Source organism: Heterocephalus glaber, unplaced genomic scaffold (assembly GCF_053883595.1).
Source record: "Heterocephalus glaber isolate CG9 unplaced genomic scaffold, H.glaber_assembly_v1.0 deba00001465, whole genome shotgun sequence".
In the NCBI taxonomy this organism is placed as follows: domain Eukaryota; kingdom Metazoa; phylum Chordata; class Mammalia; order Rodentia; family Bathyergidae; genus Heterocephalus; species Heterocephalus glaber.
This window is the reverse complement of record NW_028258312.1, coordinates 20,363,357-20,378,668: the sequence shown is the minus strand read 5'-3', so window position 1 is coordinate 20,378,668 and position 15,312 is coordinate 20,363,357. Positions and strand designations below refer to the sequence as shown.

Sequence of the window (15,312 nt, the reverse complement as noted above, 5' to 3'; positions counted from 1 at the left end):
CCTGCAGAGGAGAGAAGGCTAAACTTAAAAAAAAAAAAAAAAAAAGAGAGAGAGAGAGAAGGAGGAGGAGCACCCCCTTCGTATTCTTCTTATCGTTATTTTATACATATATGATTTTTTTTTGGAGGGAGGGTGTTGGTTCCCGGCTGAAGAGCACTTATTTAAAATACTAAAAAAAGAACATTTTTGGGCGATCTCCAGGGTTTTTAACTAGCTCTGTGTGTTATAGCAGAAGAAGCAGAAGAAGGAGCAAGAAAGGAAAAGAAGAGGATTATTTATTCGACCTACTTTGGATGTCTCTCTCGCTTTTTCCTTTTTCTTTTTTCTTTTTCATTTTTTTTTTTTTGCAATTATTTTCTTCTGATTTTTAAATTTTTTTTTCCTATCTCGCTGTGAATTCGTCGCCGGAGTGAATTATCCCGCATTTTTCTCCCCCTTCCGTCACCTCCTGAAAGAAGAAGGCAGCGAGAGCCCGGCGCCACCGGCACAACAAAAAGAGCAAAGTGTGTGATCTTCCTCGCCGGCCGCCTCCCGCTCTCCAGCGCTGCCTTCCTGAATGGCTGGCTGCGTCCGGCCCTGGACCTGGCCCCCCGACACCCGCGCGCCCTGATCGCCGCCAGCAGCCTCGCCCCGCGTCCGGCTCGGCTCAGCCCGCCGCTCCCCGCACGCTCGCGCCCCGCGAGGGCTCCCGCCGGGACAGCGGCGGCGGCGGCGCGAGCGGCCCTGCCTCGCCGCGCGCTCGGGCTGCGGCCCCGACTCCGACGCGCACTCCACCCGGGCCCCGGCTCCTCCAGCGGCGCCTGCAGCCGCGACCTCCTCCTGCTGCTCCTCCCGCTCCCGCTCCCGCGGCTCCGGCTCCGGCTCCGGCTCCCGCTCCTGCTCCCGCTCTGCCGCCGCCGCCTCCGCCCTCGCGGCTTCCTCTATGTCGGCGCAGCCCGCGCGCTGCTGCGCGTAGCCCGAGCGGCCGGCGGGCGCCGGGCGCGGTGAGCGAGTGTGTGCGCGAGTGAGTGTGTGTGTGTGTGTGTGTGTGTGAGTGTGTGTGTGCGCGCGCGGGGGTGCGGGCGAGGCGGAGGGCGAGTGTGCGCGCGCCGTGGCCCATGCCCGCCGCCCCCGGCGCTGCGCCCCGCGCCGCTCCCGGCTGCCGCCGCCTGTGCCATTTCTGATTTTGCAACTTGGGGAAGAAGAAAAAAGCGAGAGAAGGGAGCTCGCTCGCCGGGGGGTGGGGAGGGGGGGAAGGAGAGAGCGCGGCCCCCCCAGGAACGGAGCGCGGGGGGGAGCGGGCGAGGGGAGCAGGGGTGTTGGGGGGAGCCTCGGAGCCTGGGGGGGCTGCAAAAAGAGAGAAAGAAAACAGCAGGAACCACAACAAAACGCCAGCAGGGCGGGCGGGCGCGCGGCAGCAGCAGCGGGGCGGCCGAGGCAGTGACGGCGGCGGCGGCCAAGGCGGAGGAGGCAGCGGCAGGCGCGCGGCTCGGGCTCGGCTCCCGCGACCCCGGGGCGCCCGGCGGGCCCCCCGCCCCCTCCCCCTCCCCCCTTCCCCTTTCCCTTCCCCTCCCGGGGCGCAGCTCGGCTCCCCCCAGCGCTCCCCGGGCCCAAAGATATGGCAATGGTAGTTAGCAGCTGGCGAGATCCGCAGGACGACGTGGCCGGGGGCAACCCCGGCGGCCCCAACCCCGCAGCGCAGGCGGCCCGCGGCGGCGGCGGCGCGGGCGAGCAGCAGCAGCAGGCGGGCTCGGGCGCGCCGCACACGCCGCAGACCCCGGGCCAGCCCGGAGCGCCCGCCACCCCCGGCACGGCGGGGGACAAGAGCCAGGGCCCGCCCGGCTCGGGCCAGAGCCAGCAGCACATCGAGTGCGTGGTGTGCGGGGACAAGTCGAGCGGCAAGCACTACGGCCAGTTCACCTGCGAGGGCTGCAAAAGTTTCTTCAAGAGGAGTGTCCGCAGGAACTTAACGTACACGTGCCGCGCCAACAGGAACTGTCCCATCGACCAGCACCACCGCAACCAGTGCCAGTACTGCCGCCTCAAGAAGTGCCTCAAAGTGGGCATGAGGCGGGAAGGTGAATATTTCTTCTCTGCTTCTGTCCCCGCGCTTCGCCCGTCTCCCTGGCTCTTTCTTTCTCTCTCACCTCGGTGGCTGCTGTGTGGGGCTGGGGCTCCCGCGGTCCCGGCCTGTCCCTGCTTCCCAGGTCCCCGCTGCCTTCCTTCCCCAGCGCCCCCCCCCCCCAGCTCGCTGCGCTGCCTCCCCCTCCCAGCCTGCGCTCCTCTCCCGACTCCCCACCCCGCCGCTGCCTGCTCAGGGTTGTGTCCCTGGGGTGAGTTGTGGCTGCAGATCGCCTTCCTAACCCTCTGGGCTGTGCTCGGTGTGTGTCTCTTTCCCGCGTGTGCGTGAGGATGCTCGGGGCTGTGCTGGCATGAACTGGGGCATGGGTGCTCCCTCCCCCCACCAAGAACACTGTTTTCCGTGTTTCTTCATTTCACTTTCCCCTGCACCTCTTCATACCTTTTATTCAAAATGAGAGGGGGGGCTAGAGTACCCTGAACCTTAGATTCATTGCTGCCATCATCCTTTTGCAAGCTTAGCTTGGAAAAAGAGGAGTGAGATTTATTGCACTTGTAGGTCTAATTAGGGGGGAAGGGGGCCTCCCGGCCCGTTCACTGGCTCCCTCTCCTCTCCACGGAGCTGGGGCCGCCTCCTCCAGAGCTGTGGCCTTGTTTTCACCCCTCTACTTTGAAAGGAAAGTTTGTGACTGAATCTCGCTTTCATAGTAGTGTCATTTTTTTTAAAGCATGATACTCATTTTATTTCTTCATCAGACTCCACCCTCTGCTTAAATACTGCATACAAATTACAATTTACAACGGCATTTACTGATGCTTCTGATTTGGCCATAATGCATAGACTGCAGCTGGCATGGGCTCGCACATCATTTAATCTCTGGGTTGTGTGGGTTTGTTGTTTTTTTTAACAAATTTTGATGTTGTATTTGGATATGCTTCATGTTCATGTGGCAAGAGATGCAGCACTTTTCTTATAAATATATTTAGCCGTTTATAGTTAAAGTTTATCTCCTGACAATCATTAAAGATGTCTCATCGTCAAATTAGTGAACCAGTCAAATTTGCAGAGTGCAGATTACTCCTTCTTGTAATTGACTTTAAAATTATATTTTCTATGCCACGAGAAAAGAAATTGAATTCCTTCAGATCTCAAGGAGCAGGCAAATATGACGACTTCATTTCCAGCTCCAGGGAGATTTTGTAGGCATCTGGGGGGGAAAAAAAAAAAAAAAGGAAAACTTTGAATTGTGCTCTCATTTAATTGAAAAATAACTGCCAAGTTCAAAACTATAATTAGAAAAAAGTATTCTAGCCATTATGTTTCAAGAGCTTAAATTGCTCTGGTACTTGCATTGAAAGTAGAATCAAAGCAAACTTAAGAAAACAGTGCACAACCTGAAGTAAGACAGCTACGTGGACGTGGACATATCTACATTAATTGGTTGGGGGGAGATTTCAGAGGCCCTAACTTTCCCTAAAGTTGTCTTTGTTTACATGGCAATTTAAAACGCTGGCACTGTTGAAGTAAAACATACACATTTAAAAAAAAAAAAAAAAACTTTGGTCAGCTTTAAGAACTCAAAGCATGCTTACGTTTTGCATTCAGATGGTTAATGAATCCAGTGTTTTTGCAGTTGCAAGCGTGCACTCACTGGGCAAAAGCTGACTGCAGGTTGCAGTGATACCACGCAGGACAGACATTAATTATATTTCTCACTTTTTTCAATAATGTTTGGCTACTGTAAGTTCAACTTTTTTTCTTGCAATTTTTCCATTTTCTGTTGCTTTTAATAGTGAGAACTTTGAATGGGGCGACGGGGGAGGAGGGGAGAGGGGAGGGCTCCTGGGTACTTGTTCTCTACTCCAAAGTTGTAAGTGGTTAGTAGGAAGTGGGACTTGTATCTGTTTTGAGGATAAATCTGTAGTGTTTTTAGAGAATATGGAATCATTTTATGTGCAAAACGCTGCTTGTTTGCAAATGAAGAGGCCGCTAGGCATTTGCCTCCAACCGCAACCTTTCTCAGGTTCCGCCTTTTTTTTTTAACCCTGACTTGTTACACTCTAGAGGGGTGGCTGTGGTTCACTGATCTGTGTGTACCTTCTTGGTGGTGGAGGGGTCGGGTGGCACTTTCCGGACCAGGCCGGGCTGGAGGCCCTGAAGTCAGGCCGAGTTCCGCTGGGGCGGAGGTGGCCAGGGTGCAGGCTGGGGCTGACCACCTCGGGCTGCGAGGCTGATGGGCCTCACCCCGATCTCCTCCGGGAAGACGCGAGGCGCCGGGCGCTGTGGCTGCGGGAAGAGCCTGTGCATTGTGTCGGGGGCGCGGCGGCGGCGGCGGCGGGCGGTGCTCTGCAAGCCCCTGGATGCACATTGCCTCTTTTCTCTCTCTCTTTTTGTCAGCGGTTCAGCGAGGAAGAATGCCTCCAACCCAGCCCAATCCAGGCCAGTACGCACTCACCAACGGGGACCCCCTCAATGGCCACTGCTACCTGTCTGGCTACATCTCGCTGCTGCTGCGCGCCGAGCCCTACCCCACGTCGCGCTACGGCAGCCAGTGCATGCAGCCCAACAACATCATGGGCATCGAGAACATCTGCGAGCTGGCCGCGCGCCTGCTCTTCAGCGCCGTCGAGTGGGCCCGCAACATCCCCTTCTTCCCGGATCTGCAGATCACCGACCAGGTGTCCCTGCTGCGCCTCACCTGGAGCGAGCTGTTCGTGCTCAACGCGGCCCAGTGCTCCATGCCGCTGCACGTGGCGCCGCTGCTGGCCGCCGCTGGCCTGCACGCCTCGCCCATGTCCGCAGACCGCGTGGTGGCCTTCATGGACCACATCCGCATCTTTCAGGAGCAGGTGGAGAAGCTCAAGGCGCTGCACGTCGACTCGGCCGAGTACAGCTGCCTCAAAGCCATCGTGCTGTTCACGTCAGGTGAGGCTGCGGTCGGCAGCGGGAGGGCAGGCCGCGCCGCCTGGGCCTGGCTTCCCGCACCTCGTGCGCGCCTTGCGGCCGGGCCCTCTCAGCCCGTGGGCCTGCAGGGGACGCGGGGACGCGGGCGCCGCGCAGCTGCCATCTTGGAGCGCGCAGTGCGGGAGGCGAGGCCGCGCGGGTGCAGGCGAGCGGCCGGCGCCGGGCCTGGTGGCCTAGACCCCGCGCGGGCCCGCGGCTGCTGCGACCCGTGTGCGTCTGGGGAGAACGGGGAGGCGCTGCTGTGGATGCGGCTGGCTGCGCGTGAGTGCGGGCGTGTGTGTGTGTGTGCGCGCGTGTGCGTGCCAGAGCTCAGCGTTTCTGGGGGAGGAGAAGGAAGCAAGAGGACGTGGGAACGTGGCTTTCTACTCTGCGTGGCACGTTCACTGCATGAGTTTTCCCCGCAGAAAGAGACACACAGAGAGAGGTAGAAAGAGAAGAATACGCGCAAATAAATCATAAATAATCCCACTTTATTGCTGCCTGATTTTCCCTTATCGGAAACCGTTCGTGTTTGCAGTTGCTGAGGTTATTGAGGGTCGTAAAAAATGGATTCGATCTAAACAAGAAAGATAAAAAAACAAAAGCAATACTGTAGAATCTGCAAGGAGGAGAGGATTCCCGGCCCCCGGGAGATAAATTTCTTAGCTATGCAAAACACATGAACCCTGGAAATTTAAAAGAGTGCCTTTAAAATATCAAATTAAGTGTAGGCGGTGGTAACGTGCATGTTAACAATTTCTCTTATGATAGATGGTTCAAATTAACTTCCAGGAAAGTGTATTCATGTTGCCTTTGAAGGGCTCTGGTCTGAGCCTCTGAGAACACTGCCCGCCTTTTATTATTGTAACCTGCAAGAGGGAAACATATAAACACTGGTAGGGCAGGTAATGGGGGGAAATATAAACAAAGTCAGAAAGGTGGGGAGCAGAGCTGCTCAGATTGGGTCTTGGGCCTTGGCCACTGTGAGTAGGGTGAGCCGCAGGTTTACCCCCGTTGTTGGCACTATTGTTTTTAATTCCTGCATTCGGAGAACAAATAAACCATTCTAATAAATCTATGCTAGAGCCAGGCCCTCCAAAGGCCAAATTAAAACCATTCTTGAGCAGAGATGGCAAAACCTCTTTCCCAAGGCCATGTGGACCAGTAAGCAGTGGGATAATCTATCAATATTTCTTGGCTTTCATGCGTGAAGAATCGTATTTACATTGTATTAAAATGACTCTTAAATTTGCACAATATTGTAATGTAGCAAATGTAGTATTAATATCGATCTGAACAGCAGATAATTTATTTAGACAAGAGCATCTCATTTGTATGCAGGGTGGCCAGAGCCATGGACTTGGCCTGCCCCCCCTTTCACTTTCACTGCAAATGCAGGTCTGCTGGTGAGAGAGGGAGTTATTCTTTGCAAGAGGATAAACTGAGAACCTTAAAACAAATGGAAGATTTATTGAATAGCCTCCTTGGTGTTTGAATGCATTTTATCTTTGCAAGTCTCCTTGATGGAAACGTGTTTTTCAAAAGTGACAAAGAGCCTGGGAAGCAGCGACCAGGCTGCTTCAGCTCTGGCAGGCCTGGGGCCTGGCTGGCTCTCTACCACCCGGCTCTTACGCCAGATTCATCAGGAAACCAGCCAGTGTCAGGGAAGCTGAGTTTTTAAATCTCATCCAGCGAGGTGTCTTGAAGCAGAAATGTGACTTGCAGCCGGACAGAAATCTCCAGAAAGGTCTCCCTCCCTTTTCCTAGTTCCCCCTAAGGTTCTTTGAACCCCCTTGACTTTGCTGATCTCATGCCCTTTCCCAGAGAGAGGGAGAGCTGTGCAGGCTGCAGGGAACCCTGTGGAATTATGCATGCTTTTCTTTTAACTTTCCATCCCGAAACATTCCTGTTAAAGTGTTCCTTAGGAAAAAAAAAAACAAAAAAAAAACAACCAAGAAGTTTTCCAAAGAAGTTTCTTGAACCAAGTCATCAAGGTGCAAGAGGTCCCTAGAAGTGAACAATAACATCATTTTGTTGGAAAATTGCAAGCAGAATATCCGAAAATGGAAATAGAGCTGTCAGAAGTAATTCAGCCCCCCTCCTCCGTACAACACATTTCCACTTTTGACTAAACTTGTTTTGATTGCCAGCCAGAAGGGAATTCATGGGAAGCCTTCTCAAAGTCATCCAACTTTTAAGCAAACTTTGAATGATGGAAAAGACAGTTTTAGACATATTGTCCAACGTGGTTTGCTCTGGCTAAGTATTTGAAGCTGGCACGGGTGTCCCCTGTGGTGGTTTGCACATTTGGCCTCCGGATGGTATGTTTAATCCTTAATATTCTGGACAGCATCCAAGGACTAGGTCATGACCTGAACTTACTTTTTAAAAAATTCATTAATTCATACACCTAAATATTCCTTCAAATAAATGAGACCGTCTTTGAAAGGAACCATCTAGTTAACATAAATACAATAAATCCATTTTCAGCGCAATAATAACTTTGATTTCTAGTTATGGCAGCTGATTACATCTATATTTCCTGAACACTAAACTCTTCTGAATGCACAACATGAAATACATTCTCTGCACTACAAAGGCTAAGCCGAGAGGGCCTGAGCAGTAATGGTTATTTATTTACATAATTTCTTTTCCATACACTGTAGAAGAAATATTGAGGGTTCCCACATTGACACTACCATATAAAAAGTGAGACATGAATTTTGCACATTCTTCCTCCTTTCCTTATCTGGAATATAACTCCTGGACTGTAAATATGACCTGCATTATACCCCGTGCCAACCTGGTTTTGCCACTGCATCCCCCCAATTGATATGAGAGCTCCCACCATCTGTCTGCAGTTGGGAGACTCCTGTTGCAAGAGGGTGAATGAATACTCTGGGTGCGAAGCCAGGCCAGACCCAGGGCTACAGGCACTCTACCTTCTTTGAGAAGAGAGATGGAAGCAGCCAGGACAGGACCAAGCACAGCTTTCCTGGGCCTCTCTCTCTTGGAGTGGGCTATTTGGTGGTTGGAAAGTGACCTTGCACTCTGGGGACCCTAGTGGTAAATATCAGATAAATGTTTTACTAACCTGAGGGGATACCATATGGATCTTTTTCAGAAATCTGGTGGGGTATCAATGGATCCTTTCTGTGTTGCATTGTCTGTCTCTGGGGGTGATCTGTGGCATCATGGACAGATAATGCATGAAAAGCAAGATCAGTGTAAGATGTATATATATCAATACGGGTCTGCACTGTGGCCATTTGGTGGGGCCAGGTTAGCAGCAGGGTCAAGGACAGACCTCAGTCTGCACAGCCAAGCCCCAGAGAGATCCTGCCTTAGCCCTGCTGTCATAAAACCTCACTGGCTTCCCAGCTCAGGCCTGTGTGGATGCATCCATCCAGCTAGCTGGAGTAATTAAACATCTGAGAGGGACCCATTCTGAATCTGAGGTCAAAGGGGACTTGCTTCAGAAGTTCTCGAATTATTGCTAGTTTTATTTGTGTTTTTGCTCTAGGCCATAGCCCTATAGATGAAGGTGTTAGGATGCTTTGTAAATCCTAGTTCTTGAAATATAAGGACATAAAGCTCAGAAACTTAGCCGACACGGATTTTGATTTGAATCATCTGTTGTGTCTTCTTAAGGTCACACTCACCCATTCATGATTATACCAGGTCTTTTCTTGGGGCACAGCCATGCATGAATTTCTCTCCAGATCTATATATTACCAAACTCTTGTCTTTGATCTCTTGTCAACCTCCTGACTGGCTAAGGGCCCCTCTGTGATCTTCCTGTTTTTAAAATATTTATTATTAATACAAGAAACAACATGAGTATTTGAACTAGGAAGGAAGCCTTTCCTCTATTCCTCTGATTCCACCATCCCCTCCATTTGCTTGCCTCTGGTTAGTTGATATAGTATAATCATCTGTCTTAAAATATTTTTAGACAACCAAAAAGGGCCTTGGTTGGTGTGAAATCAGCACAGATTTTGAGGTGCCATCATTGTGTGGAGCTGCCTTTTTTTCTCGCTTGGTCCTGCCACAGAAAGCCTGTCCCACCCCCACCCAGACCCTCCTCACTCCCCACTCGCTAAGCAGCAGCAGCTGCCCCCAACCCAGTCTTGTGTCTGATCCCCAAAGGTGTCTCCTTTCCGAAGCCTGGAGTAACTGAGCCATATTCCTCCTGATTAGTATACAGCTTACAGAGATGTGACCAATTTTCAATTACTTGATCTAAGGCACAGATAGAAGTGTACACTCTCACGGAGGATTTGCTGCAGAGTCCTTGCTTGCATAGATAGTGGATCTCAAATCCTATATTGCTAAAGCATGAATTTGATCTGATTCTAGGCAGTTCCTTACCCCCACCTACACGTGTGCTCACTACATAATCTCAGTTCTCCTTGAGCTTTCTGGCTGGGGTCATTTGGATTTGAGAGGAGATTCCAAGAAACCGTTAAGAACTGCCCCTAAGCTGTGTATTTCTTCAGGGGCCCTGAACACCCTGAAATCAGGGGCAAAGGGGGCAAAAGTCTTCCCTTTAATGAGCACGGCCAGAAAGATGCTGCCCTGCAGGCAGGCGAGGACAGGTTGCTATACACAGCAAATATGGCTCCAGTATCGTACATTATTTAATCCAAAGGTAGAGGAAAAACAAAGGGACTAGAGGAGTTGCTGCTTCTGCATGTGTGTGTCTCTCTCTCCAGCTCCCCTAGGCCAGGTGGGGCCTTGTTTTATTTTGGGGGGGGAGCTGGGGGCAGGAAATGATGAAAGGAGTGGGAAAGATTTCTTTTTGCCCCCTTCCTATTTCTTCATTTTCCTTTTCTCCTTGAAATAGAAAATTGGTAGCATGCTGTTTGTGGCCTTGCTGCTTGCTGGCTTAACTGTGTGCCCCCTTTCCCTGTCTCTCCCTCCTGTGGCTGCTCGGGCAGATGCCTGTGGCCTGTCGGATGCCGCTCACATCGAGAGCCTGCAGGAGAAGTCCCAGTGTGCGCTGGAGGAGTACGTGAGGAGCCAGTACCCCAACCAGCCCAGCCGCTTTGGCAAACTACTGCTGCGACTGCCCTCGCTGCGCACAGTGTCCTCCTCAGTCATCGAGCAGCTCTTCTTCGTCCGTTTGGTAGGTAAAACCCCCATCGAAACTCTCATCCGAGATATGTTACTGTCTGGGAGCAGCTTCAACTGGCCTTACATGTCCATCCAGTGCTCCTAGGCCTCGGCAGGTTCTGCCTGTCCCTGCCCCCTGCCCTAGAGACTAAGCGACTCCGGAGGGCCAAGGACTCCAAAGCCTTGGGGACTCTGGGTGCTGAGGGCCAGGCAGGCCAGGCGGGGGGAGGAGGGCTGGGAACAGGAGCAGCCCACCCTGCAGCTGCCCCCTGAGCACCCTGAGCTGCACACCAGGAGCAAAAGACTGTTTTAGGATCAGATCTGTGAGCACGGTGGAAAGGAGAGAGAAAGATCTTGTGTCTAGTGAGAAAATGAAAAAAGAAATTTTTTTGGAAGAGAGGACCATGAGAATTTTAATAAAACAGAAGGACATGAATGGACCTTCCAGGATTTATTGCGGATGGCTGTGGATATAATTCTGTACAGAAAACAACACATATGGAAGTGGACTGAATCCTATGTAGAAACACACACACACACACACACACTGAACATTGTTATTCATTTTGTAAAATACTAGTCTTTATTTTCATTTTTTTGTAAAATTTAAACATCGTATGCGCATAAAAAAGGAAACAAGAATTAGGGGAAAATAACATTTTCCAAATAATTATAAAAATTGTCCTGTGTCTATGTATCTATATCTGTTTTGTATTTTTTTCTGGTTCCAAACCAGATTTCCTGTGATTCTATACTAATAATTTTTGATATAACCCTTTGCTTCTTATAATGAGTGCGATATATGTTGTCAAGGCTGTTCTTCAAGAATTAAAATTGAAGTGAAAATTTAAACAAAAATAAAAGAATTTAGCAAAACCCACGTGTCTTGTTGCTTGACTAATGTCATTAGTGCAAGAGAAAGCTGGTTGATTTCCACCTTGGCTGTTGTTGGAAGTGGAGCCTTATGGGGGCGGGTTAAAGTCTAATACCAAGTTGGCGATACTCATTTCCTACAAGTAGCCGCTGGCTTGGTTTTGTAAATGCGGACGGCCAGGCGTGCTGGGTCCGCGGGCAGGCAGGGCACCTGAGTCGCAGACAAAAGCCCTGTGCGCAGCTGGGCAGGGGGCTGGGGCAGGCTGGGTCGCAGGCGGCCACATCTCCAAAGCCAAGCCTGGGGTCGCTTTACTTGATCCGAGGGCAGCACCAGGCCTGACTGCAGGTGGCAACTTGCTGAGCTGGAGAGGTGTTGGAGAGGCGTGCAAGGCCAGAGCCAGGCGCTGGGGACCGGGAAGATGAGGTCCAGGGTGACTGAGGATCAGGGCAGCCGGTGGGTCTCGCCTTCCCCTGCTCGGAAGTGGAGCTGAGGCCTCAGCGCTGTGAGGTCTGATTCTGTCCATCCTCACAGTCTCCTGGAGATCTGGCTGGGACTTGCCCTTCCCTCCAGACCCCTCACAGGGGTTCCCAGGAGGGTTCTGGTGCCCTGGTGGGCAGACACAAGGCCCCCCCACAGCGTCTGCTGTGCCACTTAGGGGATGGACCCGGGACCCAGGAGCGGGAGCCAGTCCTACGCAGAAGCGGCTTTTGGGCCCTCTTGGCCCTTGCAGGGCAGAAACCTCCCCTGGAGGCCTCTGGGTGGGTGTGCGTGGGGGGCAGCTCTCTGTAACAGCTTTCAGAGCATGAATGTTTTATAGGATCTGAGCCGGAGCTGTGAGAACACATACTGCCAAGGGAGCTCTTTCTTAACGTATTAATAAAGCCAGATCTTTAAAAATAACACCTCTCACCCCTCCCCCGCCTCCAGCCCCAGACAGTCCCAGATGAGGCAAGAGCTTCACTTTGAGAAGTCACTGGCAATGTTGTGCTTTCCATTTGCCTTCTACAAGTCTCCAGGTCCTCCCCTACACCCCGTCCACCCCGCTTGAGGTTTTTGAGATTCTGGATGCCACGCAGCATGGGCAGTGCCAAGCAGACCCGAGATCAGGAGCCAGTATGGACAAACCCACACGGTGTGGACCCCCTACATGGTTCTCGTTCTCCACACCAGGCCCAGGGACATCTTTGGGCTAAAGTTGACATTCCTGTAGATGGGACATCTAGGAGCACAGGGGATGCAGAGATCTGCTGGTTCATTTCTGGCCTCCTCTGAGCTTACTTGCGGTAGGAGTGAGGAACCCTCATCCCAGCCTCGCTGCTGCCTGTGTGTTGGGGTGTGGTGGGCTGCAGCTAGGGTGCTCTCCAGGGAGAAGGGAGCAGGCTTCCTCCCAGAGCTCACCGATATTTCCTGCCTTTCTGGAAATGAGATGTAAATATATTCATTACAGTGTGATCCCTCTGATGAAAACCGATAAACATTTTCATAGGTCAGAAACGTACTTTTCAATTAATTTCAATAGGGAGGCCCAATCACAAGGCACCCAGTGTAGAGACTGCCCGGAGAGCAAAGGCCAGCAGTACAGGAGCGCTTGCTCCCGTGTTCAGAGGTGACAGTGGTCACTTGACTCTTGTTTGCGGATCCAGAGGGCTGCTCCTGGCCTGTCCGATCGGGGCCACTTTTACAAGCTCTGCTGGGACCAATCCACCCAGCAAAGCTGGAGGCAGGCCTTCCTATGGCCCATGGACTCCCTGATGGGCTCTTGGAGGGCCCCGAGGCTGGGGCAAACAGGAGGACCAAAGAAGGGTCCTTTTGGAGACTGGGAGTAGGTTTCTCCTGTTGTCTCCTCAGTGGTTGGGTGCCACTCTCCCTGTGCCTGCACGACACACAGAGACACCATATGCCCAGAATCAGAGATCTCTGCCCATCTCATTGAGAGACAGAGCCTCCCAGGGGCTCAGGCTATGTGAGCCCAAAGGCTTTGCACACTCGGCATAGAAAGGACTCAGGAATCCCCTCGTGCTAAGGGAAAGTTTAAGAACTTAGGAACCTAGAAGGCTGCTAAGCCTTGTGATACCTAGGAAGGGAGCTCTCCACTCTGGCATCTGAAGGCTCCCTCCATCTCCCACTGGCCCCTTCTGGGACTCTGCCTCTGGGGCTGAGGACAGCAGCAGAGGTCCCCAGGGAGGCCGCAGGGCCGGCCCTCAGGAGTGGCCAGCCACCCCTGATTGCACAATCACAGCTTTCTGGGACCCTGGACCTGCACAGGAAGCAAGGTGGGGCAGGTGGGGACCTCCTCTGCCCCGGTAGCTGCCAGGAGACCCCTGAGCCCACCTCACCTCGGAGCCAGGCACCAGGGGGAGCCGTGGAACTCAGGTTCGAGGCTGCAGGCGGGTGTAAGCCAGATGGTTGCCTTTGCCTGGGTCAAGGAGCCCTGCCTAAGCCTGGGCCTGCCCAGGCTGTCGGAGCTCTGAGTTGGAGAGTAGAGCTACTGGGAAGAGGTAGAACCATTAGGTTCACAGAGCCAGAGAAAATACAGTCAGAGAGCAGCTCACCTAAGGCGACTTCACTCGAAATTACCTATGACCTTGGCTACTTTCTTCTTTATTCTAGCCCGAACACTTGCTGGACAGCTGAGAACTTTAAGGTCTTTGAAGTCCGTTTCAACTACCTTAGCCACGAGCTTTGCTGCAAACATCTGAAAGGCCATCTCGGGAGAGCTGTTCTCTGGGATAGTTAGGGAACCCGGCCAAGCCTCTCCACCCCAGGGTATGAGGCTTGGCCCCGGGAGGGAGTGTGACCTTCGCTCCATCCCCCATCCTACTTAGCCAGCCCAGGCTGGGTGGAAGGAAGCCCAGAGGTGGGCGTGTGGGTCCCCGGTCCATCCGGACCACCTCAGGCGTGTCAAGGCCTCAGCTTCGTGAGTCAGCTGGGGCTCGGCCTCTGGCAGCTGCAAAGGGATGGCTCTGGGAGGCTCAACCTTCCAGCTTCGCTAGGCGAGCTAGGAAACTAGAGCCCAGTCATTTGGAGCCCACCTGTGCTTGCCTCCTTGGAGAATGTCCCCTGCAAAAGTTTATTTTAAAAAAATAGTCTCTCTCCTCTTCCTGCACTCCTAGGCACTCCTTGCACTCCTACAGTGGCTGAAAGGCCTCCCCTGATCTCCCCTATACCTTGGAACAAATCAGCTGCAAATAGGAGACCAGGAGGAGCCAGGGGGGAGGGGGGAGGGGGGCCGCAAGTGGGAACTAATAAAACTCTTGTTAAAAGGCCTGCTCAGGATCTGTGGCATCACTGGGCCTTTTCCTTGGGAAGCCAAAGAGTTGTATTCCTAAATGAGTTAAAGACCCATTTACCTCTGTCGTGTTCTATTCATCAGGCCACAAGTTGAGAGTTCCTAACATGAAACTATTTGTTTGCTTACACAGCCAGCTGGGCGCAATTTCACGTCTGAGATATCTATCTGAAAGCCCCTCTCATTTATTATCTCTCCTTGTCAGCGAATCCATTTTCCAGGGCCCCTCCCCCCTCTGGAGTTTACTTATTTACTTACTTATTTATTTATCTGTGGGGGGCTTCTCTGCCCGGGAGGACGGGGCTGGGATACTTCCCAGGGAGCAGTGGCTCCTTGCCGGGCTCTGTTGCGACCCCGGCCGGCGGGTGGGCCTGGGCGTGGGGTGGACGGCAGACATCCTTTCCTTGGATGTCTTCCCCGCTAGCTCCCCTGTGTCAGCTTCGACCACCTGTGCGCGGAGGGGGCGATTGGGCCAGGGGGTCGGGAAGTGAACCCGGGAACCTTTCCCCAAGAGGGGGGCTCGAGATTCGGATTGGAGAGATGCTTTCACAGAGCCCCACCTAGTCCCATGGGGCCAGCTTCTTCTCCCCCGGCCAGGCCAGCCGGCCAGAGCAGAGTGAGTAGCCAAGATGTAAATAGTTACGTGAGGGGCTGGGGGAGGGGCCGTGCATTTATTGTGTGTGCGCAGAGGGGAGAAGGCTGCACGTGGTTTCAATTTTGAAGCACAAAGAAATAACATGCAATGCAGAAAATAGGTTTATGAATGTAATTGAGAGAAAAGAAAACAATTAACACGGTGCAGGACTGCACACTTGATTCCCCGCCCCTCGCTTTCCCTTCTACCCCAATTTTGAAAAATCCGGATCTTGTGAATAGAGTGGGTCTAGGCAGTTGGATCCTGCTGACAAGAGAACCCCCGATGGGAATCTCAGTGATAGCTAGATAATGGTGTCTATCCATCTCCTGGACTAGTAGGGCCTCTTCTAACCAAGCTGAAGGCGAGGGATCAAACCCCAAAGTCCAGCTTACAAA

General features: G+C 52.6%; 1 protein-coding gene across 3 annotated transcripts; it reads left to right on the top strand.

Moving 5' to 3' along the window:
• Nucleotides 1–1,511: 1,511 nt before the first annotated feature.
• On the top strand, nt 1,512–10,993 carry Nr2f1 (nuclear receptor subfamily 2 group F member 1). 3 transcript variants are annotated; one of them, XM_087180723.1, is made up of 3 exons: nt 1,512–2,057; nt 4,457–4,984; nt 9,943–10,993. In XM_087180723.1, the coding sequence occupies exons 1-3, from the start codon at nt 1,598–1,600 to the stop codon at nt 10,221–10,223; spliced, it is 1,269 nt and encodes a 422-aa protein (XP_087036849.1). In that variant the 5' UTR covers nt 1,512–1,597; the 3' UTR covers nt 10,224–10,993. The 3 variants fall into 3 exon arrangements, with proteins under 3 accessions (XP_087036849.1, XP_012926552.1, XP_004841741.1); XM_013071098.3 differs by lacking the exon at nt 1,512–2,057 and adding an exon at nt 2,243–3,799; XM_004841684.4 differs by lacking the exon at nt 1,512–2,057 and adding an exon at nt 3,907–4,082.
• The last annotated feature ends 4,319 nt before the right edge of the window (nt 10,994–15,312 follow it).